The sequence below is a fragment of the Protopterus annectens genome, chromosome 13.part0 (genome assembly GCF_019279795.1).
Source record: "Protopterus annectens isolate FY-2018-M chromosome 13.part0, PAN1.0, whole genome shotgun sequence".
Classification (NCBI taxonomy): domain Eukaryota; kingdom Metazoa; phylum Chordata; order Ceratodontiformes; family Protopteridae; genus Protopterus; species Protopterus annectens.
In genome coordinates this window covers 814,538,010-814,565,228 of record NC_056747.1, presented here as the reverse complement: position 1 = coordinate 814,565,228, position 27,219 = coordinate 814,538,010, and the positions used below count along the sequence as shown (strand labels likewise).

The 27,219-nt window shown below is 41.2% G+C and overlaps 1 protein-coding gene across 1 annotated transcript in view; it reads right to left on the bottom strand.

Annotated features, from left to right (window-relative positions):
* The window catches only part of MED13 (mediator complex subunit 13), a 3,555,174-nt gene that overhangs the window by 1,115,972 nt on the left and 2,411,983 nt on the right, over positions 1–27,219 (bottom strand). The window contains exons 13-14 of the mRNA XM_044054535.1: positions 16,026–16,116; positions 14,488–14,699 (exon numbers count right to left, since the gene is read on the bottom strand). Coding sequence (XP_043910470.1) covers positions 14,488–14,699; positions 16,026–16,116 — 303 coding nt within the window. The remainder of the gene's footprint in view (positions 1–14,487; positions 14,700–16,025; positions 16,117–27,219) is intronic.

The window sequence follows — 27,219 nt, the reverse complement described above, 5'->3', positions numbered from 1 at the left end:
TTTTTGAGTAGTATGTACTTAACATTGTAACATTTTAGAGCAGGTTTCATACTGTTTAAATATTGTACTTTTATCTGGTTTTATTTTTATTGGTTGATTGAATGACTAATTGATAATTAACTACAAGCTATACAAGCATCAGTTTTATGTTGTTCTGGGTCTGAATAAGGTGGAATATTTTTACCACTGAAAGCGCTTACCGTATTAAAGTTTTTAGTTGCTTTAGCATTACGTTATTCGTATTTGCTTATTTCAGCTTTCTCCTACCATTCAACTCGTTTTTCTTTTGATTTTTAGTAGTTTTGTGGTTTTCTTGATGTATGTGTATATACACATACATACATATATATATATATATATATATATTTTACATATACATACACACAAAATCCTCCATTACTTTATAACTTTATAAGCAAAGAAGAAAGCAGGAGTCAATCAGATACCAATCCTCCAGTTGCTAAAAGGATGGGGGCAGGAGGGAGGGACGCATGAATGAAGGCGAGATGGACAACTCACATGGAATGACATGGGGAGTACATAACTTTTTTATATGAAGTAGTCCTATCTCGCCTTCATGCTTTACTTGTGGGACAGTGTCCCTAACACCATTTTTCTTGGGTGGCTCACGGGAGAACATTCTTCAGAACAGTGGACCCAAAGGAGGCTCTGTCCCTGGAGGCCAAATCCACTTTGTAATGAGTGATAAAGGTATGAGGCCTTGCCCATGTTGCTTCGGTTGAAATGGTATCAATCGGTAATTTTGCATGGAATGCAGAAGAGGTTGCGATAACTGTCGCAGATGGAGCTGTTACTTTGTCTGGAAGTTGTTTATTCAGGTGACTGATAGGTCTATGAGACGCAATATGACAACCACCTGGATAGCGTGGTTTTTGCTACTGAATATCCTTTCTTGGAATCCGAAAAGGATACTAACAGTTTAATTTTTCTAAAATTCTTTGTTCTGTGAAAATAGAAAATAACTGTATGTACATCAAGTTGGTTTAACATGTATTCTGCCTTATTGCCATACTTGGGGGAAAAAATGTTAAGTTTAAAGACTGGTTTAGATTGGATTTTGAGCATACTTTTGGTAGAAAGGATGGGTTTGTACGAAGTGAAACTGTCAATATGAAACAAAATATTTGGTGGCTTGATAAATAAGGCTTGTAATTCCGAAACCCCCCCCTAGCTGAAGTGATAGCCACTTAGAAAATAGTTTTCAGGTTAAGAACTTCAAGTGACAGGATGATGCAGGTTCAAAGGGGGGGGGATTAGCCAGGATAATAAGACGTTTAAGGTTCCATGGAGGTAGAAGTGCAAAGTCCAAATGACAGACGGGCCAAGCTCACAGGAGTCAAAAAGAAAAAGTAATCCACTCTTCTGTCCACTTAACGCAGATTTAATAAAAAGTACTACAGCGTTTTCGCTACTGAAACACAGTAGCTTCTTCAGAGTAAAAAACATACATACAGCGCCAAAATTTTAAAGTTTAAAAAGAAGTGAGGTCACAAAGAAACGGCACTTCTGGGTTTCCTTAAAGGGAAATACCAGAAAGCAAGAAAAAATATATTGTATTTGCCACAAATATTACTTGTTAAAAATAAAAATCTAAATAAAGAAAAATCTAAATGAAGTAATAACAAATAACCACTCAGACATAGAAAGTAAAAGTGCCAGGTGTGCTAAATCATTGCCAATCATCTCTCATACCAATTTTACTGTAACATAAAAAATACTAAAAATACAATTTAAATACAATTTACCTATATACTCTTTAAAATAACATATGCATGTAAAAGTAATAAAAAATGTACATAAAGTTATTTAATCACCTCAAGAAACTTTTAAGTTTCAAGATGCAAGAAATATTACAATTTTCGTTTAGACCTGGAGGGCTAAACGCTTCCAGCTTCAATTGCCACTCCAATTCACGGGTCTCCAAAAGTAAAGACACAGGTCCTCCCCCCTGATGTTACAAGGGATATTATCAATAGCCATGAAATGAAAACTGTGCCCTACATTATTGCTTATATGTTTGGCTAAGGCATTCTCCATTTTGTTTTTTCTAATTGCATATATATGTTGGTAAATTCTCTCTTTGAATTTACGATCTGTTTTGCCAACATAATAAGCTGGGCAACAGTCGCAAGTAGCTAAGTAAACAATGGATTTTGTTTCACAATTCACTTTGTGATTATTATATTTAGTACCCCTGATAGTAAATTTATTTCCTGTTCGTAAGAAAGTACACCAGTTACAGCACCCACACAAAAATGTGCCTTTCTGTCTCGAAAATGAATCGTTTCCCTTACTTCTTTCGAGAAGTGTCTTGAGGTTGTTACCTCTCCTGTAAACAACTGAAGGGGTACTCCCTAGTTTTTCAAGTAGTTTACTATTACTACTTATAAAGAACCAGTTTTTAGTAATAACAGACCGAATTTGGTAAGAATCGGCACAATATGTAGTAATGAAACTAGTGGGGGGCCTCTGTGCAGTTACTGTTACTGATGTAAGTGGCTCAAACATTGAGGGAGAAGGTGAAATAGGATCAAGTAAAATGTCTATAGAAATAGACAAATCGTGGTATAATAAAGGCTTATAAAAGCCAATCGTACGTTTAAATTTAACTTCTTGTACAAGATCAGTCAATAAAGACTGAGGATAGTCACGACTAGAAAACATCTCCATCAGAAGGTTACATTCATTATCAAAATAGAGATCAGTACTAAACATTCTCGCTGCCCTTATCAGTTGGCCCTTCACAATGGAACGTTTCTGATGAAAAGGGTGAGAGCTGGAGAAGTGAAGAAATGAATTGCAATAAGTTGGTTTTCTGTAGATAGAAGAAACAAAAAGATCATTCACTAAATCTTTCTCCAGCTTTACATCAAGATAGTCTATCCCTGATGTAGAAAATTGGTGTGTGAACTTAAAAAAGCTTGTAGTGTTGTTAAAGTATTCAACCAGAACTAGAGCTTCCTCTTCTGTCCCCTTAAATAAGATGAAAATGTCGTCCAGGTATCTAGTGTAGAAAATCAACTGTTGTTTAAAAGAAGTGTTGTTTAAAACAAAATGTTTTTCCCAGTATGCAACAAATGCATTGGCTACACTAGCGCCGCAAGGCGACCCCATGGCAATACCCTGTTTTTGTAGGTAAAATCGTCCATCAAAGATGAAAAAGTTGGAAGATAAAATAATCTCCAACAGTTCAGAAACAATGTCAACTTCATTCTTAGTAGCACCTAAATTGTCCATAAGAAGGGCAAGCCATTCAATAGCCTCAAGGTGTGGGATTGAGGTGTAAAGGTCAACCACATCTATAGTGAGGAAGTTGAGTGATTTGTCAAAGGTGAAGTTGTTGATTTTACTAAGAAAAGACCAAGAGTCTTTACAAATACACGAGATGTCTTTAAGGTACTTAGAAAGAATGTTGTCGACTAGGCGTGCACAGGGGTGTGTCATCAACTAAAACCCTCATAGGGGGGTTTTGTAAGTTTTTATGAATTTTGGGGATACCAAAAGTCACAGGGACTTTGGGACAGGAAATATCTATGAAGTTATAAGTATCAAGATCAATCTTGCCCAGAAGGAGCATATCTCTAAAATAGCCCCTATTTCTGGAGTGCGACTTATTCATTTCGTTTAAAGACGAAAGAGCGCATAAGCTGGATTATCCAATGCTGACAGCATTTTTTCTTTATATTCAAAGTTATCAAATATTACTAGGCCGCCTCCTTTGTCTGGCTTTAATACTCTAACTGAAAGGCTGCATAAATTGTGTAATGCAGTCATCTGTTCTTTTGATGTGTTAACTTTCTTCTGTCTAAAAGAAAAATTGTTAGTTTTGTCTAAGTATCTAAGGTCAAGTTCACAAGCTCTTTCAAACATAGAAAGATCAGGGTGTAAGGGCGGATTAAAAGTGCTAGATAATTTTAAGTTATAAGCCATATGTGGCACAGAGTTTGCAAACATGACATCTAAATTCAACTTGCGCACAAAACATTTAAGGTCAATTATGGTTTTGGCTAGGCACAAACGAGTTGCCAAAAGCCAATAGATCAATTAACTCTAGATCTAAACTGACACTAGAAAAGTTATACATTTTAAAATCACCCTTACTATTACTAACAATTTTCAAATGATTGTTTGTTGAATTGTCCAAGTTATCATACGAGTTTAACTCTGGTAGTTGTTCCAGTTCCTGTTGTTGTAACCCGGACGTCGGTTGTTCCGTGGTCCTAAAAAAACGTTATTGTTGTTAGTGTTGTTGTAATTAACTATGTTCCCTTCTCTCTGAGAAACCTGTTGGTTAGATTTATTGTTTCTATTTGCTCTAATCCTATTGCTTCGTCGAGGGGCTTGGACTGGAGAGTCTTCAAGTGCTTCTTCGATAATGTCAAGGTTGGGGTCACTCAAATGCCCAGCTTGTCCTTCAATGATAAGAGGTGGAAAGTCAGTAGTCGAAATTCCAGTCCGATTATTTGGACAACGCAGTTTAGGATAAGCCGCATTGTGTTGGTATGTGAATCTGTCTCTAGACAGTTTCTTGGATTTATTAGTTTTAAGTTTTACTAATAAAGCATCGATACTACTGAAGATGCGGGTGTAGTCATATTTATAACTAATAAAGTCCAAGTCCAGCTTAATCAGCTTGTCTAAATCATTAATTTCAGCAGTCAAACTGTTAATGATATTAGAATAATGCTTAACCATAAGTTCTAGCAGTTGTGCCCCTTGTTTTTCAAAAAGACATTCCAGTTCAGATAAAAAATTTTCATCTAGAAACAAGCCAGTAGGGGCAAAGTTGCTACGTAAGCCTTTAGGTATAATTTTCTCATGTAAACATTGTTTAAAATAAGTTACTTCAAGTTGAAGCTTTCTTAGTTTTAGTAGTTTATTGTCAAATACCTTTAACTTCTCCGAGATAGATTCAGCATATGGTATAGGTTGACCCGCTCCCGCTGTCGGTAGTTCCCGTTGGCGTTGTTGTGAAAAAGATAACATGTCCAAATTGCCAATCCATTCCTCCAAAATTGGAACTCCTATAAGCACCGGGTTAGGGTTGTTTAATGCTTCACGAGATGCTTTATTAACAGCCCCACTTACAGTTATCTGGTCAACAGGAGAATTAGATGCTGAATTAGTTAGCAAGGGCCGCGAAATATCAGGTTGTCCTGCTGGAATTGAAGGCAAATTAGAGTCATTAGAGCTTTGACCATTCTGTCGAAAATTATCCCCATTATTAGGGTGGTTAAAACCATGAGCTAATCTTTGATCTAAAGAATCCAAACGTGTGTTAAGAGTTTCAAGTCGTTGCATGATTGAAAAAAATAGCGCTGGCATGTCAAAATTTTCCGTAGAAACATTAGATGGATTCGAACCAAAAATATTAGGACTCCTGGGACTGTTAGGACCACCTGTAGCCATGGTACTGACAAACTTTTAATATTGTAATATTTGTGGCAAATATTTTTTCTTGCTTTCTGTTATTTCCCTTTAAGGAAACCCATTAGTGACGTTTCTTTGTGACCTCACTTCTTTTTAAACTTTAAAATTTTGGCGCTGTATGTATGTTTTTTACTCTGAAGAAGCTACTGTGTTTCAGTAGCGAAAACGCTGTAGTACTTTTTATTAAACCTGCATTAAGTGGACAGAAGAGTGGATTACTTTTTCTTTTTGACTCCTGTGAGCTTGGCCCACCTGTCATTTGGACTTTGCATTTGTTTGTCTATTTTTTGTGTTTCAATGGAGGTAGAAGTGATTTAATGAAAGCTTTACAAAGTCTATGGGACATAACATTTGGTCCTTCTCCAAAGTGAAAATTAAAAATTGCTGTTAACTGTACACTATTAGTAGCTGCAGCTGCTCCCTCATTGAAAAGTTTTGCCAAAAATTCCAGTATTGAAGAGACAGATGTAGAGAATGGGTCAATATGATTTTTTTTATAGTCCAGGAGGAAAATCTTTTCCATTTGCTGAGAGATAATCTTCTCACAGAAGCTTTGTGAGAAGAAATCAGGATATGTTGTACTGAGGTAGAAAGGTCAGGTAGCCTGGCTATGTTTGGAATTGGAGCAGCCAAGCTGTCAACTTGAGGGTCTGGAGAGATGGATGGGTCAGGAGATCAGGCACTGGGGTCCAGAATCCAAGGCTCCTCCTGAAGAAGCCGCAAGAAGGGGAACAAAATGTGACAAAGCCAGTAAGGGGCTATCAGTATTAAGGTCCTTCTCAATGTGCTGGCTTTCTGAAGAACTTTGGATATCAATAGAAAGGGATGGAAGGTGTAGAGGAGACCCAAGGGTCAATCATGTGCAATTGCATCCCTTGGGGATTCCACAGGAGAGGGGATTAGGGCAAGGTAGCTGCTGCATTTGGCATTTATAGGCATGGCAAAACAACTGCAGCAAGGCTGGCCCCATTTCTGGAAAATCATTTCCACCATGTCTTGTTTCTGGGACCATTCGTGAGGCATTTAAATCACTCTGCTGAGTTTGTCTAATATCACACTGGATTTCCCCGGGATTTGCATTGCTATCAGAAAGCGCTGGGAGGAGGTTGCCCACTGCCATCCTCTCAGGGCCTCTCAACAAAGAGGGTAAGATCTGGTTCCTTCTTGTTTATGTACCATACCACTGACATTGTTTATGTACCATACCACTGACATTGTCTATCTAGATCGCAATCATTTCCAGTGGAAGAGTCTCTTGGAATGCTTGCAACACAAGAAGCACCGCTCTCATCTCTAGGACACGGATGTGCAAATGGGCCCTGTGATCTTGCCAAGTGCCTTGGACTGTTCTTCCCTGATAATGCCCCCCCCCCCCCCCCACAATATCTGGGAAGCGTCCGTGGTCACTGTGGCGAGCGGTTCTGAAAGAAAAAAAGGTCTACCTAAAGTTACTTGGTTGGAATGAAGCCACCAATGAAGGTCTACTCTGCAAGATTCTGTCAACATAATCTGGTGCAACATCGGCAGCTCCTGCATGGACCACTGATTGAATAGTAGCCATTGTAAAATTCTCATGTACAGTTTTGCTAAGGGAATTATGTTTATTGCTGCTGCCATGGTGCCTAGGACTTTTAGAACCATCCTTGTTTGGGTCTTTCTTTTGAAAAGAAGGTCTAGAGCCTGCATCCTTAGGGCTTGTACTCTTGCTGGTGGACGCTTTACCGTCATTGTTGTAGTGCCTAAATCTGCGTCTATAAAAACGATATGTTGAGATGGCAATAAGGCAGATGTTTCATAGTTTATTGTGATCCCTAAGCAAGAACAGACTTTCATAGTGGTGTCTCTTGCCTCTGTTAATGGATCCTTGGTGGTGGCGGTTAGGAGCCAGTAGTCCAGATATGGAAACACCCGGAATCCTAAATGTCTCAGGTGAGCCGTAACTACTGCCATACATGTGGTGAACACACTGTGGGGTTGTAGTGAGGCCAAAGGGCAGAGCTCGAAATTGGTAGTGACTGGCTCCCAGCCAAAAGCACAGACGACTCCTGGATGGTCTGTCCATTTTTATGTGGTAGTACACATCCTGGAGGTCTACATCTAATTGTCTTTTCCCAGAAAGGGAAGTACTGACTGTATTGTAACCATCCGGAACCTTGTCTTTTTTAATGATTGTTTAGTCTGCTGAGATTCAGTATGGGTCTCCAGTCCCCCATTTTCTTCGGAACGAAAAAGAACCTGGAGTACGTCCCAGATCCTATCTGGTCTGCGGGGACCAGTTGGATGCCTTTTTTTCTAGCAACTTCTCTATTTCTAAGGCTGCTTGATTTCTGTGACCGAGTGGAACATCCGGAAGGCTTTTTTAAGCACTGGGTAGGAAGAGAAAAGGGTATGGACTCGAAGAACCTCTGGATGTGAAGCTTTGTACCAATTTGTCTTTTATTTTTAGCCAGGCATCTGGGTACAAAGATAATCGATCCCAGACTGCCTCCAGAGAGGGACAGACGGGCCTCCTTTAAGGAGCGGTGGAAAGGCTTACCAAACTTAGACTCTTGTCTCCCTGGTTCTGCGGACTCCCTCTGCATCGTAGCCAGCATTCTTCCATTATTGCTTCCCCCTCTGCCCATAGGGGAAGGCTCATCATGTGTGTCTTAAACTCTCTGGGATTTTCAAAACCACATCTTTCCTCCCTTTTGACCCTTAGGATAAGGTCTAGAAGGTGTGGAAAAATGGACTCTGATGGCAGAGAAGGTTTTCCCTTCCTGCTCACACCTCATTAGTGTCTCTCTGACTTTTGGCCCAACAAGGACAAACCATCGAAGGGGGCGTTAAAGGATGACTTGTAGGATTCCACAAAATTACAGAGATGCATCCAGGAATGCCTCATAAGGGCTATTCCTGAAACTGCTGACCTACTCTCTCCATCAGCTGCATAAGAAACAAGCCTCATGGATGAGTTGACTATTGAATTTAAGGTGGAGTGCTGGGAGGACACTATCTGACACTCCCGCAGCTACTGAACCTTGTAGAGCATCTTTCAGCTCCTTCAGGAGAGCTCTCTGTAACCTGGTAAAATGTGTAAAATAATTCAGGGACCTCAGAATAAAGGTCGCTGAAGAAAACATAGCCTTTCCACATCTGTCCATCATACGAGACTCTGTTTGGAGGATGGACAGAAGTGGACATGTCTAACAACTCCTTTTTGGTGGCTGCCATCACCACCACCATAGCATCTACCGGGACACCTTTAGTAAGGAAGGTCTTTATCCTTGGGGGACGTAATTTGTTTGGCCTCTAGGGAACAGGCTCCACTGAATCTGGAGACTTCCATGCCTTTCAATAAACTAAATCCATAAGTTTGTTAAAAGGCGGAGACATCCAAATGGAGGAAGGGGGAGACCCAAAAGCCTTCAGGTATACAGACTCCTCATCAGAAAGGTTGATGGGCTTCTAGTCACCTGTTTATGGATTTCTAGGATGTCTGCAAAAGAGACATCCTCAAAGGCCAACCACGAGGACCCTTCTAACTCATCGAGATCTGTGTCTGACGTGACAGACTCCTCCAGGGAGTCCAGATGTTTCTTCTTACATAATCTCTTGCAAGGGACCTCTTAAGAAGAGCATTCTGTAGAGGTTTCAGAAGAGATGGATTCACCCACTGGGGGATCCTGAGGCTTTGGGTCTCCATGCTTGTGTGGAATCGGTTGTGCGGGGACAGACACCGGTGCCTTCTGGGGAGTAATGACAGGATCTGAGAGTGGAGCTGTTCATGGGGACAGCACTCGCCTGACTGCCTCAAAAGCACATCGCCCATGGTCAGAGGAAGCCTCTGGCTCTGAAGAACCAGAGGGCCTCCCAGGGGCAAGGTGGGTGGCTCTGAAGCTGATGTAGGAGCCAAGCTGACCCATGCCGAGGTCCAGAGAGGCAAAGTCGGATTTGACAACTGTCCAATCTCCCCCGGACCCGACAGGGGAGCGTTGGCTCCTAGACTCCTCAAGCTCAGACGGCACACAGTAAGTCGTAGCAGAAGTTGGAGCCGTAGATCCTACATCAGGTCTCCGCTCTGACGGTTCCACTACCACCAGTTCTATGCATTCCGGCTCTGAGGCGGGTCCGAGGAGGAATCGAAAGTTTAGGAGTAGGACCACTCTGTTCCGAAACCTGCTGGGTTAGTTCCAACAATAATTTGGCCAGTGCCAGGTGTACTCAAGAGCCTTCGCATCACACAATCCACATCCTCATCTGACAAACTCCTAGAAGACTGAGAGGAGGGGGTAGGAGATTTAGACCTCCGAAGTATGGGGGATCTCAAGGTCAGAGGACTGGCTCCGAGATTAATACCATCTGCTCCGAAGTGAGAGGAGCTGATGTATAAGTTTTTTTGGGCCCGACGGATTTCAGGTTTGATGAGGTCATTTTGGAAGGTCCAGATTGGTCAGTAGATGAAGAGGACCTCTGAAGACTTCTCAGGTCTAGAAGGAGTAAAAAAGGTTTTATTAGATGCACTCTGACTCTCTTCTAAAGATTCAGAAAAAGAAGTCTTCAATAACCCTCTCAAGATAAGCTTATTTTTTTCTTTTAAGGAGGACCCTTGAAATGAATGAACATATGGAGCACGACTCCTGCAAATGTACCTCTCTAAGACAATAGACACATTCTGTATGGCTAGCTGTTAAGGACATCTTTTGGGAGCAGTTAGCGCATATTTTTAAAACCTGAAGGTTTAGAATCCTTTGAATGCTTACACATAGTTTCATCAAACAATACAATCCAACAATAGCAGAAACAACCGATGAAGCAAACACACTACAATTAAAAACTAAAGGCGCTCTCTAAATTAAATGAGCTACAGAAGAAACAACCAGAACTTTAACTTTTTTTCTTTTTTAACGGAACAAAAAACACAGCATACAGGAAAAAACACACTAACTAAAGAATGTGAGTAGCTTTCTAAGTTAAACGATCAGACTCTGAAAGGGAAAGTGACAAAACCTTTTTTTTTTTTTTTTTTTCTTTGTTAATGCACACCACACAACAACAAAGCCCTCTAAATGACATGGGCTTGATCACACTCAAACTTAAAATGAGTGATTTAAGGACGAAAATTCCTATATAGAAAAACACAGACTTTAAATACTTAAACTGTATAATTTTAACAAAGACAACGCAAATCACCCAACGGGCAAAAGGACCACTGTGTAGCACAATACCAAGTATCCCAACAGTAAAAAGAATCACCACATTGGAATGAAGCACAGTTCCCTCACTCAAACAAACGACTCCGCAAAGTAAAAACGAACAAACAGCTTTAATATGGTTAGCGCTTTCACCACTAAGTGGCTTCTGAAGACCATAAACACAGGACAATAAAATGCTTTTAATAAGTACTCACTATTTAAAACATGCCCACAGGTGCTCATAATCATCTCTTCACTCCCATCTCCAAATTCAAACACTTTCAAAGAGCATAGTGACGCATCTATGTCTCTACTACATATTTTAATGCAGCATAGCACACTTTTTAATATAACATTTATATTTACATCAACTATGAATTGATTTTATATATAATATAATTCATTACTGAAAATAAAGTATTTCATCAACTTCAGGTTTAACCTCATTATAATGTCCAATAAAGTACTACACATGTTTAGTGTCCAAACGCAGGTCATCGCATAATGCAACACTTCAAGCACCATATATTATTTATCAGTTGTCCATCACTTTCATATATGGTATAATCATTTGCAAAAATAAAACATTTGCACAAGTAAAACTTTGCGATAATAAAATCTTCCATCACTTCAGAGCAATAATAAAGCATTTGCACAAATAAAACTTTGCAAAAATGAAATATTCCATTCACTTTAGGGCAATGGATCTTTATGTTGCCTCATTAATCAGTGCATAACTTCAGCAAAGCATCAAATGCTACATTCACTACAATATCATATATTAATCACTCCGATTAAGTGAATTAACGGATAGTAAAAAAAAACACTCTCTGCTCCTAAAATTGTGTACCAACATCATGCTCCATTGTGTACATCTGTAACACACTTCAATAATGGACGCCTCTTTACTTTCATATTCCAACTCAATTATAAACATGCCAACCATAACTGACATTAATCTACGAGGCATAACCATAACAGCTAAAGTGTGTGTATATCAGCCTTGCTACACAATGGCCTGTCCCATAATTAACAAACCACTTGCACATTGATGGACGTCCCTTTGCTAAAAAACATAAATCACATACAACAGACATGAAGTTACTCTTCCACTCTATTTCATGTATTAAACTTGCTGCATAAGCGTTAGATGCCAAGTACTAGCTACTAAAATCGCTCACACAATTGTGAGCTTACCATCATTAAAGATACATGCTAATGCATATATTAAACATAATAATGCCCTTCCAGTATGCTCCATGCATTATACTCGCTTGCGTTGCGCATCAGATGTCTAAATTCTATTCATTCAATGTTAAACCACACTATGGTATTAACAAATGCTGGTACTAGCATAATGCTGCATATAGCACACCCACCTTCAGTAACTTTGTAGTTAAATCCAACACCAATACACACTAACCTCCTTCACGAACACCCAATACATAATCAAACATACATCTACACTTTTGAATGGTAGGGAATGACATCACAATAAACGAACAGGTACTTTATATAATGAAAAACAAAAAATCTATGTATATAAATTATCATCACTTCCTGTAACTGAGAAATTATGTTAATAAAGTCCCTAGCCACTCTTAAAATTACAATATAATTATAACAAACTAAGTGCAATACATCCATCTGCTTTACGGATCATGCTGAAACGCACGAGCAGCAGGTGACTAATACTCTGTTTAACCAACAATATTAAAGCACATATAATATTTAATACCAACTCTAAAAAATGCTAGATTATGCAACAATACATGTTACAAAAATGGCACTTCCCCAATTAATATGTCCATGATTGCACGTCCAATCAAAATCATGTCTCATTCACAACCAATCAACATATAATATATAACCCAATCTGTACATGCAAGGCATCAAATAAACATGAAGTCAATCATTCACATTACGTTTGTCAACATGGGCCATAGGTAGAAAATAAAGCATGTAGACATTATTAAAACTGCAACTGAACAAATTAACCAGTCTTCAATATGGTGCCAACATAAAATATCAACTGAATTTTCCTATTTACATTTAAATGAGCTATATCAGTGACTGTAAAGCTAGTCATAATACTTGCACAGTATTGTATGATTCTCTATCAGATTACCTAAATGTACACTCATACCGTCGCTTTCACTGGTACATGAAGACCATGTCCTTTTGTCTGCTCTCAATTTCTGGAACATCTAAGCTCAGACCTCTCAGTCCTATTTTTTATATCTCCCATTCTAATACACATATCAATCCTTTCCAAGACTGAAAACAAAAATAGATTTATAAATTTATCTTTGCAAATGATTATACCATATACGAAAAGTGATGGACAACTGATATATAATACATGGTGCTTGAAGTATTACATTATGAGATTACCTGCATTTGGACACGAAACATGTTGAACATATGTAGTAGTTTATTGGACATTATAATGGGGTTAGACCTGTTGTTTTAAGTTGATGAAATACTTTATTTTCAGTGATGAATTATATTATTTATAAAATCTATATATAAATGTTATATTAAAAAGTGTGCTATACTGCTTTAAGATATGTAGTAGCGACTTAGATGCGTCACTACGCTCTTTGAAAGCATTTGAATTTGCAGATGGGAGTGAAGGGATGATTATGAGCACCTGTGGGCATGTTTTAAATAGTGAGTACTTATTAAATGCATTTTATTGTCCTGTGTTTATGGTCTGAAGAAGCCACTTAGATGATAGTGGTGAAAGCACAAACCATATTAAAGTTGTTTGTTCATTTTTACTTTGCGGAGTCGTTTGTTTATGAGTGAGAGAACTGTGCTTCATTTCACTGTGATTCTTCTTTTTACTGTATAATTTTAACAATACAGAAGGCCGGGATGGGGTGAAATATGGGCCTAACGACAGCCCAAAGTGAAAAACAGCTAGTAACGGACAGTATAGCTATCAACAAGTCAAACGATAAATAGGAAAAACTAATAAATTGACTAGTTATAGAAAAAAGAAAGCCTAAGTATAATATCAATTCAAAAAAGGTAACAGCCAGAGCCAGTTAAAAATGCTCGATCTGTTTAGCTGCAAATGAGATCTGGGGAATGCCCTAGAGCATCATGGGATAGGAGTAGGTCACAAGCTGGTTGGAGACCTCGAGCTTTAGTAAACGGCAGAGTTGCAACCGAGGATCGGTTCCAAACCCACATGTAAAGAATGAAGGCGAGACCTGACAACTTCACATCGAACTGCTAATGAAAGGGCACTTCTAGATTTATCAATTACTAATTAAAAGGCCATTGCAAAATGGAAGTCTAGGAAACACCTACAATAAAGACTTGGGCTTATTTATGCTAATATATGCCTTAGAGAGAGAAACAGAAAATAAGAGAATCAGAAAGAATTACAGATGAATGGGTGTTTTAACTCGAGAACAGGAATTAAAATTAATCATTAAAATTAATCATGGCACTTATCTTAAGACTTTTATACAGATATTTAGTAGACCCTAGACTATGTGACATGTTCTATAGCTCTACACTTCAAGCTTTAATATTCTTATTAAATAGTCTGCAAAACTGAGACTTTCATTTCAAGTGAAATACCTTAGACTTGAAAGGGCTACCATAATGCTAACCTGAACTTCTGCATTCATAAACTGAAAAGCAATTAATGAAGTTTCCAGAATTTAAAGGACTCCCAAAAAAAAAAAAAAAAAAAAAAAAAAACAGTACTCAAACTAATCAACTCAAATGCAACCGATATTTTACTGCAAACAAGGTTTTCCTTTTTAAACTTTCACTAAAAAATTAATTTTTCTTACAGCCAATACCTATAAATGCACTATAAAAATATAAATTAACCATTTACCTTGACTTCAGAAGGTTTAGGGCTGCAAAATCCCTCATCTACTTCGATTTTGAACTGTCCTCCTGTAGAAGAGCTGTTGCCATCTAATAAAGTCATACCGGCAACAGTATCCATAGCGCCATAGTCCTTGTTCATGTTCATTGGAGAGAAGCCCATGATGTGTTGCTCAAGTGATGGAGGGGTTGGAAACATTTTATGGAGATCTGCAGAACCTGTTTCAAATCATCAGTATTATTCAAAGCCACATGGCATCATCATGCAGTACAGCTATATATACATATATATATATATATTTTTTTTTTTGCCATCTCCTCTATACTCAGTCATTCCCAGGCAATTTCTCCCCAACCACTTTAAAAGCATCACAGTTGACTATAAGGAGCTCATTCTCAGAAGCCAAAAACTCACCTTCAGACAGAACTTAAGATATTTCAACAGAAACCTCAAACAAATCTTGGGTAAATTAAAAAAAAAAAAAACACCAACAATAGCCAGATTTCAAGTTGATAAAATAAGAGAGCAAAATAGTTCCAGAACACAATTGGACTCAAAAATAGACAGACCCCAGTACAACTCTGGTTTATTTACTTTTTAATTGTTTTTGGATGAATATAAATTGTTTTTCAAATGATGCACATTTTTATAGCTAGTGGTTTTAAATTTAAAGTGGTTTTATGAAAGTTTTTCTGTGTTGAAGCTATGGTAGAATATTTAAAGAGATCTAATTGAATGTTATCATCTGATGAAGCAGGTATACTGTGAAAGTGCTTATGTGAATCTTCTACCTAAATAAATGAGTGTTATACTGGAGTCCTTGGCGATTATTGAGTTCAATCATGTTCTGAAATCTTGTAGAAGAGCTACTGCCATCTAATAAAGTCATACCAGCAGCAGTATCACAAGCAACCATGACCACAACAGGGTTAGTGCTTCTAAGCCGATTTAGAAAGAAATGATGTGGTGCACTCATACAGACAGGCACAGAGCATATAATTCATGGTGTACATATTCAGTGTTTAGTAGTTCTGTGCTCAATTTAAATACATCAGGATTGAGCCAGTAAGGAAGGTAACTGCATCCAGACAGACAGTAGATGCATTAAGAGTCTTCCCATTCTAACAAGCAAATTAATTCACTTCCTGGAGCCAGACACTTTAATCACATATTAACATATTACTGATTAAATGTTTTTTCTGGTGGGCAATGGCACAAGGCCTTAATGTAAAAAAAAAAAAAAAAAAAAAAAGTTAGACTTTATGGCTATACCCATGCCATAATGCCAATCTAACAGTTATACTGGTGCAGCAACCTTTCCACCACTAAAATCCTCATCTCAGTGCAGCAGTTCAAAGCAGATGGTTTTGGTTCAAGAAAAGAATGAGGTACTACTTGTCTCTTCTTTCAGTCAATGAAGCTTTAATTGGCATAATCTAAGCTCAGTAAATTGCCACAGTACATACCTGAATTACTACCATTAATACTAAAATGGTATAATAAAACAATTATCCACCATAATGAACTGACATAAAAGCCCTTACTTATGCAAGAGAGTGGGTCTAGTGTTCCTGGTTTTGAATCTTTGTTGCTGGTCTTCTCATCTGAGCCACTCGCTATTCGTCTCGATCCAGGCTACAGGATAAAAACAAAATAACTTTTTTAGCTGTTTTCAACACTAGTTACAAAGACAACTGTACACAATACTTTTAAGTCTACTGTGGCCTCCCTGACACTAATTTAATCACAGTTCTATGAAAAAGCTTCAAATTGTACCAGCAAATATTTAGAAATATAATTAACGCTTATTTATTGCATTTGTTTACTGGGAAGGTCCACTGGGCTGTGGTGAGCCCATTTTCAGTGGAGGCCCAGGGAGAAAAGCTCCACATGACATAAAAACATGTTGAAGATTACAATAAAGATGGAAAGCTAGTTACAGTTACATACATAGCTTGAAGGCAAATAGATAAAAATACAAACATATAGTTAAGTTACATAGATAGCTAGAAGGCTCTTCCGTTATAAATACCAGATTTGTCCATCTCAGGCTTGCAGGAAGAAAAGGCTTATCCCAAACAAGTACAGGGCACAAGTCAGCTTCACTGGCATACAGAAATAAAGTCTCAATTATGACAAGCACCCAATGCTGAAAGAGGGAAGATAGGCTTGTCCATCCTAAGGAAAGAGGTAGGGCAGTCCAGGTTGCAAAGTGCCTCAACCCCTTTGAGAAGGGGAAGCACAGTACAATGTGACCTTATGGGTGTACATTCAGCTCAGTAAATCAAAAACACAAGAACCTTTCCTGTAGATGCACAGAAGTATGCCATTGCACTGCATGGTGTGCCCCTTGTGATGATGTAGGTCACATATACTCTGCCCACGGGAGGGGGTTAGGGACACAACAGAAAGTCCTCACTACTGGGATGTCACTAAGGGCACTAATCCCCTCCATGTCTGCCTGGAATATACCCCCTCCACACAGCTTTGGCACCTGTACTGCAGATATCCAGTATAATGGAGCAAAGACCCAAAGTCTGATAAAAGGTTTAACATCTGGTAGACACTGAAGCCAAAAACAAGCACACAGTGCATATGGCAAAAGAAATTTCAGACACTTTTTTAAATCGGTAGAAACCTCAGTGAGTCATTCTAAACATCACTTTCTAAAAAAATACATTATATTATTAAAACATTACTGAAAACAGTAAGAATCCTTCAAGAGAAGCAAGCAAACACGCACTTCATCAAAATGCTCCAAGGTCACTGCAATATTCTGTACAGAATACACTGTACAGAAGAGCTTTGTTCTGGCCAGATGAGCAGAAAATAGTTTCAGTGAAGGATCTGGAGAGGTTATTTAAGAATGTTACAAATATTTCAGAAAGTACAGTTGTGCACACTTACCATAAGTGTCAGACGTTACAGTGTATTCACTGCTGCAGTCATAACTGATGGGATTTCCTGCCTTGGAAACCCTGGGCTGGCCTGGCTACCCAGAGAATTTACTCCTCCTCCTTAATCGGGCAGACACCCTGACTGATGTCAAGATGGCTGGATATAAAGGGAGTCAGCCAGCATCATATCCTCAGTACTTTCTAGCCCCCAGCAGATAGGAGCCCCCCCCCCCCTAACAGGTCCCTAAGCTCAGCAACTCCAGAATATGCAAACAGGATGAGGTAGTGACCTGGAGCAGAGATTAAAATCACCACACCAACCTCACGGGACAAAAAGGGAAAAAGGAAAAAAAAAATGCTGAAACAGTGAACACACACAAACATCTACAATGATGGTAACTGTACACAACTGTACTACATTCTTCATATTTCACTGTTGCATTCATAAGTGACAGGATGGCTCCCAAAATAAAAAAGAGTGGATGGAAAGTTTTATGGACAGGAAAGAATACCCTGCAAGATGGCAATGGCAAACCCTGCCGTGGCTTGGATAAAGATGGAAGGTGATAACATTTGGTGAAGGTATGCACAGAGGATCAAGTAGTGGCTTCCAAAACATCCTTAATGGACACCCCTTTAAGGAAGGCAGAAGATGTAGCAGTAGCCATAGTGAAAGGTGACTTTGCAGGGTCTGGAGCCTTCTTTTCATGATGGTTGTAGCAATACAAGATACAGTGGGAGATCCATTTGGAGACCGGGCTCTCATCAGAGCTACAAGGCAAAGGCCGCAAAGGCCACAAAAATTTGGTCAGACTTCCTGACATGCTTTGTTCTGCTCAGGAAGTAACAGTTGCCTATACACATCCAAAGGATGGAGGATTGTTTCTCCTTTGTTTCATCCAAGCTGACAGTCGGAGTGTTCAGGTTGGGGTCTATGATGGTGCCCTTTTTCGGTGTTTAACAGGTCCGCTCATTGGGACAGCAACCATGGTTCTCTTCTTGCTTAGACTCAGCACTGGAGGATACCAGGGCTGCCTCAGCCAGCTAGGGGTACTAGAATGACTCTTGGTCCATCTTCCCTTATCAACGGCAGTACCCTGGGGAGCAAGGATATTTGGGGGGGATGCATAGTGGAATAGGTTTGTCCAAGGGAAGAAGGAGGCATCTGTCTTCCAAGCTGACCTTGCTTTTGGTCCTTGAGCAAAACTTTCAAGTGTTTTCTTTGGTGGAAAAAAAAAAAGTCCATCTCTAGCATACTCCATTTTTTGACTATGCTGAGAAAAACTTCTTGATATAGTCGCAACTCATGAGGGTCTGACAGACTCCTGCTACGGTTATTCATCAGTTTATTGGTTTTGCCTGGAAGGTACTGTGCCATAAGGTGCAGATCTAGGGAGTTTGCAATTTCCCAAAGGTCCACGGATAGGTGACAGAGAAGATAATAGTGATAACCCCATGTACCACATAACTGTGGTACTGTCCTGTCTTTACTAAGGGTACTCCTGCTTTCCATTAGTCTTCGAAGGCAATCAGATCTTTTTGGACTGCCATCAGTTCTTTTAGGTTGATGTGTTCGATCTTGAATTGGGAGTCCCATCTGCCCTGATTCCATAAGTTGTTGTAGTGGGCCCCCCAAACCAGGCCATTTCCAGGGCATCCGTGGTCAGAGTTTTGTCCTAGGGATGAACATGAAGGGAAGGCCTGGGTTAAGGGAGCAGCCACGGCCCTACCAGGCAAACTCTTTCCTGCGACGAGAGAAGCTTCATCCTGAACTTGAGGAATTCAGAATGTTGGCACCACAAAGACTGGCCAGGGGGATCATAAAGATGCAAGAGGCCATGTAACCCAAAGCTTGAGGAAATCTCTGGCTGGGAGGCAATTCCTGAAGAGAAGCTTTCAGAAGTACAGAACTAGAAAGTTAATCTTGTTTGGAGCAAGGAAGGCTTTCTTAAGTGGAGCAGTAAGGACTCCAAAAACACAATCCTGTTTGTGGGCATGGTCTGAGACTTTTGAGTACAATGTTGACCCTGGTGAACTCCAGTAAAGCAGGGATATCTTGTATGCAAAGTAGATCGGCTTTGAATTTTTTTTTTTTTTTTTTAAAGATCTGTTGCTTGAAGGAGGTAGTCACCCAAGCAAGAGTAAATCTGAATGGCCTTCGACCTGCAAAAGGCTATCACTGGGGCTAGGCATTTTATGAAAACCATGGGTGCACCAGGTAAGCCAAAGGGCAGAGCGCAGAATTGATAATGGCTCACACCTGCTCTGAAGATAAGAACCCCCTGTGAGATTTTTCTGTGGTGATGTGGAGGTTGTCTCTCCTTTTGGAATATCTGGAAACCTGATCAAATAAGAGGCTGTCTGAACTGGACTTTGTAACCTCTTTGAATGATTTTCAGTATTTAATGATCCCTGATAAGGATCCAATTCTTTAAGGATGACAACCATCTCCTCAGTCTGAGGGGGGATGAGGAAGGAGTAGTGGGACTGGAGGGGTGGGGGAAGTGTGGCATGGAAAAGTTATGATTACTCCTTGCTAAGCTCCAGTGGGCAGGATCCCACTGCCCTATTAGAATCTGCTTGTCACTGTCTCAGTCGCTGGTGCTGTCTGACTACTTTCACTTCCAAATTTCCTATATCAAGGATTTGACTGGAAGACCAGAAAGGACCAGTGTTTACTAGAGTAGCTGAAGTGAAGAGATTGCACCTGAAGAATGCCCTTGACTGTTTGCACAGACATGGCCCTATCCTCCAGCATCTTACACACAGCTTCAGCCTTTGGGCCAAAAAGGAAACCTTTGTCCAAAGGAGCATCCAAGAGAATGGATTTCACCTGTTCAGAAAGCGACTGTTCCCTCAGCCAGGCATGTATTCTAATAAAGGATCCTGTAGCTGTCGCCCTGTGGGAAGCTTCCAGAAAGTACAGTTTTGTACCTACCATAAATGTAGATGTCCGAACAGGAATGCATCTGCAGTCCTTACAAATGGGTTGTCCTGTCGTCAGGCAGCCCTTCGGTCGGCCGGATTCCAAAGTCTGGGTCTGGCCTCGGCTGGTGTCGCACTTCACCCGACGTCATAGCTGCAGTTCTTCGGGTATAAAGGCATCAGCCGATGCCATTTTCCTCAGTGTTTCTTGCCCCAGATGCCAGTTGCCCTCTTGGATAGCTAAATTTTGGATAAATGCCAATGTTTCCAAATAGTAGAAGGCAAACACAAAAAATAAGCATGTATGCACATATATACAAACAAATACACCATAAGAGATCCCCCCCCCCCAGCTAGCTATTAGATGGGCAAATACCCTAGGAATACCACAGAGGGGAAAGGAGGGTGGGTAATCCTGACTGCAGATGCATTCCTGTTCGGACATCTACATTTATGGTAGGTACAAAACTGTACTATGTCCTTCAAGGATGCATCTGCAGTCCTTACAAATGGGTAGAATACCATAGCCAAACTAGGGAGGAGGAAGAAGAAATTATGGTGTAGTTAGGATCCCTTGCAAAACAGCAGTGGCAAACCCTGCTCGGGATCTAGAGTATAAAGGTAAGTTATAATGCTTGGCAAATGTATGCACGGAGGTCCAAGTAGCAGCCTCTACAATGTCTTTGGTAGCCACTCCTCGTAAGAAAGCTGTGGTAGTGGCTGTAGCCCTTGTAGAATGAGGCCTTATGTTCTGTGGAGTTTGCTTTCCATGGTAGGAGTAACAGAATCTGATGCAATTTCCTATCCACTTGGAGATTGTCTGTTTTGAAATTGCTTTTCCTTCCCTTCCTGTTGCATATGCTACCAGAAGCTGGTCAGTTTTTCTATTGCCCTTGGTTCTGTCCAGGTAGTAGCGCAACTGTCTATGTACATCCAAAGTATGCAGCAGTCTTTCCCCCCTGTTCTGTGGATTGGGGAAGAAGGTAGGTAGGTGGATAGCCTGGTTTAAAGACACTCTGGATACCACCTTAGGCATAAATGTAGGATTTGTTCTCATGGACACTATCTTGATGGAAGATTAGGAAGGGTTGTACTGCCATTAAAGCCTGTAGCTCAGAAACCCTTCTTGCTGAGGTAATTGCCAGCAGAAAAGCAGTTTTCCAGGATAGGTGTTGAAGATCTGCTGTTGCTGCTGGTTCGAAAGGGGGGGGGGGGGGAGTGTCAATTTTTCTAGCACAAAGTTCAAGTCCCATGCTGGTAATGGTGGTTTCCTGGGAGGTTTTACATTTTTAATTCCTCTCAGAAACTGCCTGAGTAGAGGATGCGAGAAGACAGGGGGATCGAAGCTGTATTCTGCAGAAATAGCTGATGCATGTATCTTGATGGAGGAATAGGACAGGCCTGTATGGAAAAGCTCTGCCAAATACTCCAGGATGTTGGCAATGTCTACCTTTGACACATCTTTTGCCCTTTCAGTACTCCAAATGAGAAACCTTTTCCATTTTCCTGCATAGTTCCTTCTTGTTGAGGGTCTGCGGGTCTCAAGGATAATGTCTTTAACCTTTTGGGATAAATCTGGGTTAGTTGCTCTTATGTAATGTTCCAGGCAGTCAGCTGCAGAGTTTTCAGGTTTGGATGCAGGATTTTGTAGCCGCTCTGAGTTAACAGCAAAGGAATCAGGGGTAGTGTCCACATTTTCCCCCGAGACATGCTCCTCAGTAATGGGTACCAATCATGTCTTGGCCAGTCTGGAGCTATCAGAATGATCCTTGGACGTTCCTCTTTGATTTTCAATAGCACCTTGTGCATCAAAGGAAGAGGTGGGAATGCATATGCTGTCAGGCCTTTCCAACTGAAGGATAGAGAGTCCACCTTCCAAGCAAGAGGGTGGTATGTCCTTATGCAGAATTTCTTGAGCTGGTGATTGAGTGGGGATGCAAATAGGTCTATTTGTGGCAGTCCCCATTTCTTTGTGATGACCTTGAAGATGTCCGGGTGTAGCATCCATTCGTGAGCATCCGAGGTAGTTCTGCTTAATATGTCTGCTAGGATGTTTTCTTTTCCCGGTACAAAAATTGCTTGTAACTGAATGTTGTAGCTCAGAGCCATATTCCATAGGTCCAGTGCCATCTGGCATAGAGGGTATGAATGAGTGCCTCCCTGTTTGTTGATGTACCACATGACTGTGGTGTTGTCTGTCCTTATCAACTGCCCTTCTTGGAGGAATGGTCTGAAATTCTGGATTGCTAGTTTGACTGCCAGCATTTCCTTTTGATTTATGTGCAGGTGCAGCTGATCTGGAGTCCATAAGCCTTGTATGCACTTGTCCAGCATGTGGGCCCCCCAACCGAGGTCTGAGGCGTCCGTTGTGATGGTTTGGCTTGGTTGAATGCTGTGTAAGGGCAAACCTGGGTTTGACTGGCATGCCTGAGCCCACCATAGAAACTCTTGTTTCAGGCATGGGATTAGTGGTATTTCGGTTTCTAGGCTGTGCCTGTGTTGAGACCATAAATTCTTCAGGTACCACTGTAGCTTTCTCATATGCAGTCTGGCATGAGGGACCAGGATTATGCAGGATGCCATGAAGCCCAAGGCCTGCAGTACTTTCCTTGCTGTTAGTTTGTTCTGCTTTGTTAATGCCAAGAAGTAGAGAGGAAGTTGTTCTTGTTTTTCTGCAGTTAGGAATGCCATCTGTTTTACTGTGTCCAATTCTGCACCTAAGAAGGTTATTCTTTGGGATGGTATCAGTCTTGATTCTTATATTGACTGTATATCCCAGGGCTTGCAGTAAGCGAATGACTCTTTGTAAGTCTTCTGTTAGCTTGTTTTTGTTGTCCGCTTGTATCAGGCAGTCGTCCAGGTATGGATATATTTGGATTCCCTGAAGCCTGCAGTGAGCGATTACTGATGCCAGGCATTTCGTGAACACTCTGGGCGCAGTAGATAAGCCAAAGGGCAATGCTGAGAATTGATAATGCTCTGATCCTGCAAGAAATCTGAGGAATCTTCTGCAATTTGGTCGTATGGGGACGTGCAGGTATGCCTCCTTGAGATCTAGAGTCACCAGCCAATACTCCTTGCCCAGCATGGGAAGAAGTTGCTGTAGGGTCAGCATTTTGAATTTTGGAACAATGATGAATGTGTTTAAAGCGGACAGGTCGAGAATAGGCCTCCAATTTTTCTCTTTTCTTGGTACCAGGAATAGTCTGGAGTAAAATCCCTTTCCTTTTTCCATAGATGGAACCCTTTCCACAGCTCTCATCTTTACTAATTGAGCTATTTGTTTTAGAGCTTCTGTCTTTTGATTTGGTGGTAGGTTTGGCATTCCTCTTTTTCCTGGTAAAGTATGGAAATGAAACCTGTAGCCTTGGTCTATAGTTTGCAAAATCCACTTGTCTCTTGTGATGTAGTGCCAGTTTTTTGAAAATAAGGCTAACTTTCCGCCTAAGGGTGCTGCTATTTGTTCCCTGGTAGGCGGTGTCAGAGCCAAGTCACTGTGATTGTCCTGTTGCAGTGGTAGTAGTTGTGTCTGTGCCTCGCTGGTTGTTACCTTGCCACTGGCGTCCCCTGTAGGCACCTCCTCTGGATTGATTTCTGCCTCTTGAACACCTATTCCTGCCTCTCTGAGTTTTAGAGGAGTCTGGAAAGGACCAATTTTTGGAAGGCCAGTTCCTGCTAAACCTTGGAGGCTGAACCTGTAAGAAATCTTTCACTGTTTGTACAGATTTTGCCTTCTCTTCCATTTTCTTCAGTACCTGTTGAGCAGGAGAACCAAATAAACTGACCTTATCCATAACAGCATCTAATAGTTTTGCTTTAACATGATCCGGCAAGACCTGTTCTTTCAACCATGCATGCCTTCTTATAACTGTGCCAGTCATGGCTGATCTAAAGGAAGCCTCCAGTGCATCATAGCCACATTTTAAAGAATGGTTACTAACCTGCTGAATGTTATGCACCATTTCTAGAACATATTTCTTATCTAAAGAATCAGAGGACAATTTCTTAGTTAACTGATCAAGCATAAACTCCTGGTATTGGATCATATGAAACTGACAGTTCAATGCCCTAGCTGAGAGAGTAGCAGAGGTGTATACTTTTTTACCCCATATCTCTAAGGACCTGGATTCCCTTTCAGAAGGGAGAGGGTTTTTAACTGAAGTCGAAGCTACTGCCTTAGGCCCCTGGGAGATAGTCTCGGGATCTGCAAAAGGAGCCTTGTATAAATGATGATGTGTGTCCGGGACCCTGTAGAACCTATCGGGCTTAGCAGGGGCTGGAGGCAAAGTATCAGGAGCAGTGCAAGCATCATTAAATGCATCATCTACAACAGGGAGAACTGGAGGTATAGCTAAAGGCCTATGTTGTGGTAAATGCAAAACGGTCCTAAGCCTTTTCCTTGAGAGGCAGAAGGAATCAATTCCTCAGCATCGGAGTCTTCATAAGTAGAAAAAGGAGCCTCTGGATGGTCTGTATCATCAGAAGAATCATCTGAGGACACTGGCTCAGGGGGCTCTGCTCTAGGTCTCTTTTCTGGAGGAGGTTGAGAGGCCCTGTCTGGATGAGATTGGGATCCCCTTATTAAAGAGATGAGATCCTCTGCCAGAGTGAGCATTTGTGAACTGGAACTGGGCCTGTGAGAGGGGGGCTTAACAGGCACAGACTTAGAAGTTTTGGCTGCTTTAGCCCTGGCAAAGGCCTTTATGGACATGGCTGCAGGCGGCCTTAGCAGCACCACGTGCAGGGGTTGAAACATCCAAAGGGATGGTGTCCGATAATTCTTGTGAAACCACAGTAGCAGGTTGAATTTCAGAGGCCGATTCAACGAGGTTAGAAGGGGCCTCGGTAGTAGTCATGGATTCGGCTGAAGATAGAACCGTTTGCTCGGTTTCGGCCGAAACCGAGACACTCGCGGTTTGCTTAACCGCGGTTTCGGCCGAAACCGCGGACCGCGAGTGTCGGTCCTTTTCTTTGCATTTCTTAATAACTTGTGAAGTCGGAGGATCCAATGGCATTTTGTACGCAAAATCTGAGCCGAAAAACTGTTCAGCAAACTCCGACCGACGTCTAAGCGTCCGTCGGTTGAAAGAAGCACAGGCTAAACAAGCTGCTACGTCGTGGTCTGGGCCTAAACAAGGTAAGCAGTAAGAGTGGAAATCTTTATGAGGTATTTGTTTCCCACAAGTTAAACAGTTATTCACTTTTTCTGACATCGGCTGAGGCAAGAAAGAGTCCCCAACGGGGTACTTAGATTTTTTAGAAGTCTTCGAAGTAGTATTCGGTAGTAGTAATCTCTGGATCTGACCGACCGGCACTTGCGAACAGCTTCTGCTTCGGGCGCCACGCGGCAAGAAAGACTGAGGAAAATGGCGTCGGCTGATGCCTTTATACCCGAAGAACTGCAGCTATGATGTCGGGTGAAGTGCGACACCAGCCGAGGCCAGACCCAGACTTTGGAATCCGGCCGACCGAAGGGCTGCCTGACGACAGGACAACCCATTTGTAAGGACTGCAGATGCATCCTTGAAGGACATCATCATAGCAGCAGTGCAAGGAGTGCTTAGCTATTTGAGAGCAAGAATTTCACATATCTAGCAGTTTCCTTGGAAAAGGCCTTATTTTCAGTCCTACAAGTTTTCGCTTCATCTTATCTAAAATGGTTTCCCGATACTTCAACTCTATGGAATTAATTCAAATCCCTTGGGACCAGGGTAGAAGAGGTGCAGATTTTCTTTGTGAACATGTCCAAGGTTCTGCTTTGTCAATTGGCAGGGGATTTTTTTAGAAGTACTAGCTTCAGCTCCCTTAGGACTCAGGGTCACCACTTCAGGGTTTGCTACAAGGTTCTTGAAAAGCTGTCTGTGGGAATCCAGAACTCTGCAAAATCCCCCACCTCCCACCCCTTGGAAACCTGGATGTAGGGAAAAATCCAGCAAGACATCATCCACCACCTCCAAGACTGGTGGAATGGCTAGAGGTTTATGCTCGGAGTTTCAAAAATTCCCTAACCCTCTTAGATTCTGGCTAGTCTTATGCTTCCCATATAAAGTGTTCCCTTATAGTAATGTGTGGTCTCCCCAAAGGAAATGTCCTTGGGGAACCAGAGGCAAGGTAGTTCTCAGAATCTGAATCCCCATAAGCAATAGATAAACCTTACCCCAAGGTGGATACGTCATTACCATCCTCAGAGTCAAAAGAATCAGAAGACTTCTGGGGGAGATGTCCCTTTATCTTTTATCAGGAGAAGATTCTGGGATAGACAGGCGTCTGGACCGAACTATGGTGATCAAATCCTCAGCCAACCTGACTAGGTCCTGCTGACAGGCCTGAGTTTGGGAGTGGCAGCCAGTAGGCCTTGGCTGGGGCAAGTAGGATGCAGCCTTTTTATGCGAGACCTTACGCTTGGACTTGAGGGAAGCAACTAAGCTAGGGCTGGGATGCAGGTGGACAACTGAGTCCCAAGAACAGTAAAACAAAGCAGTCTCCTGATGATGAGAAAGTCCAGACACTCCATCAATTTGAGAATGGTCTTCGGAAGCCAGAACCTGCAAAGCAGTTCCAGACCCAACAGATGAGACAAGTCCTTCAGCTTATGCAGAAGTAGAAGGAACCAGCGGGGTAACAGACTTCAAACTGGGCTCAATAGAGGCTTGTGCCACCACCTCAGTTGTCGGAAGGGAGTGCAAAGGAGTCTCATCTTTGACAATAAGCCTAGGCGGACACAACACTGCTGCATTGCATTGGATGCATTGCCAGTACCTTAAGTTTTGGGAGCTTTTCCTTCTTATGCCTAGGGACATGACCCTTAGCCTGACAGTTGGACAACACAGTACGTGAAGGCCCTTGTAACTCGCTAAACAGCTTAGCTAAAATCTTAGCACTATGCTTGATAGTTGTGCTGTTAAAGCAAGCACAG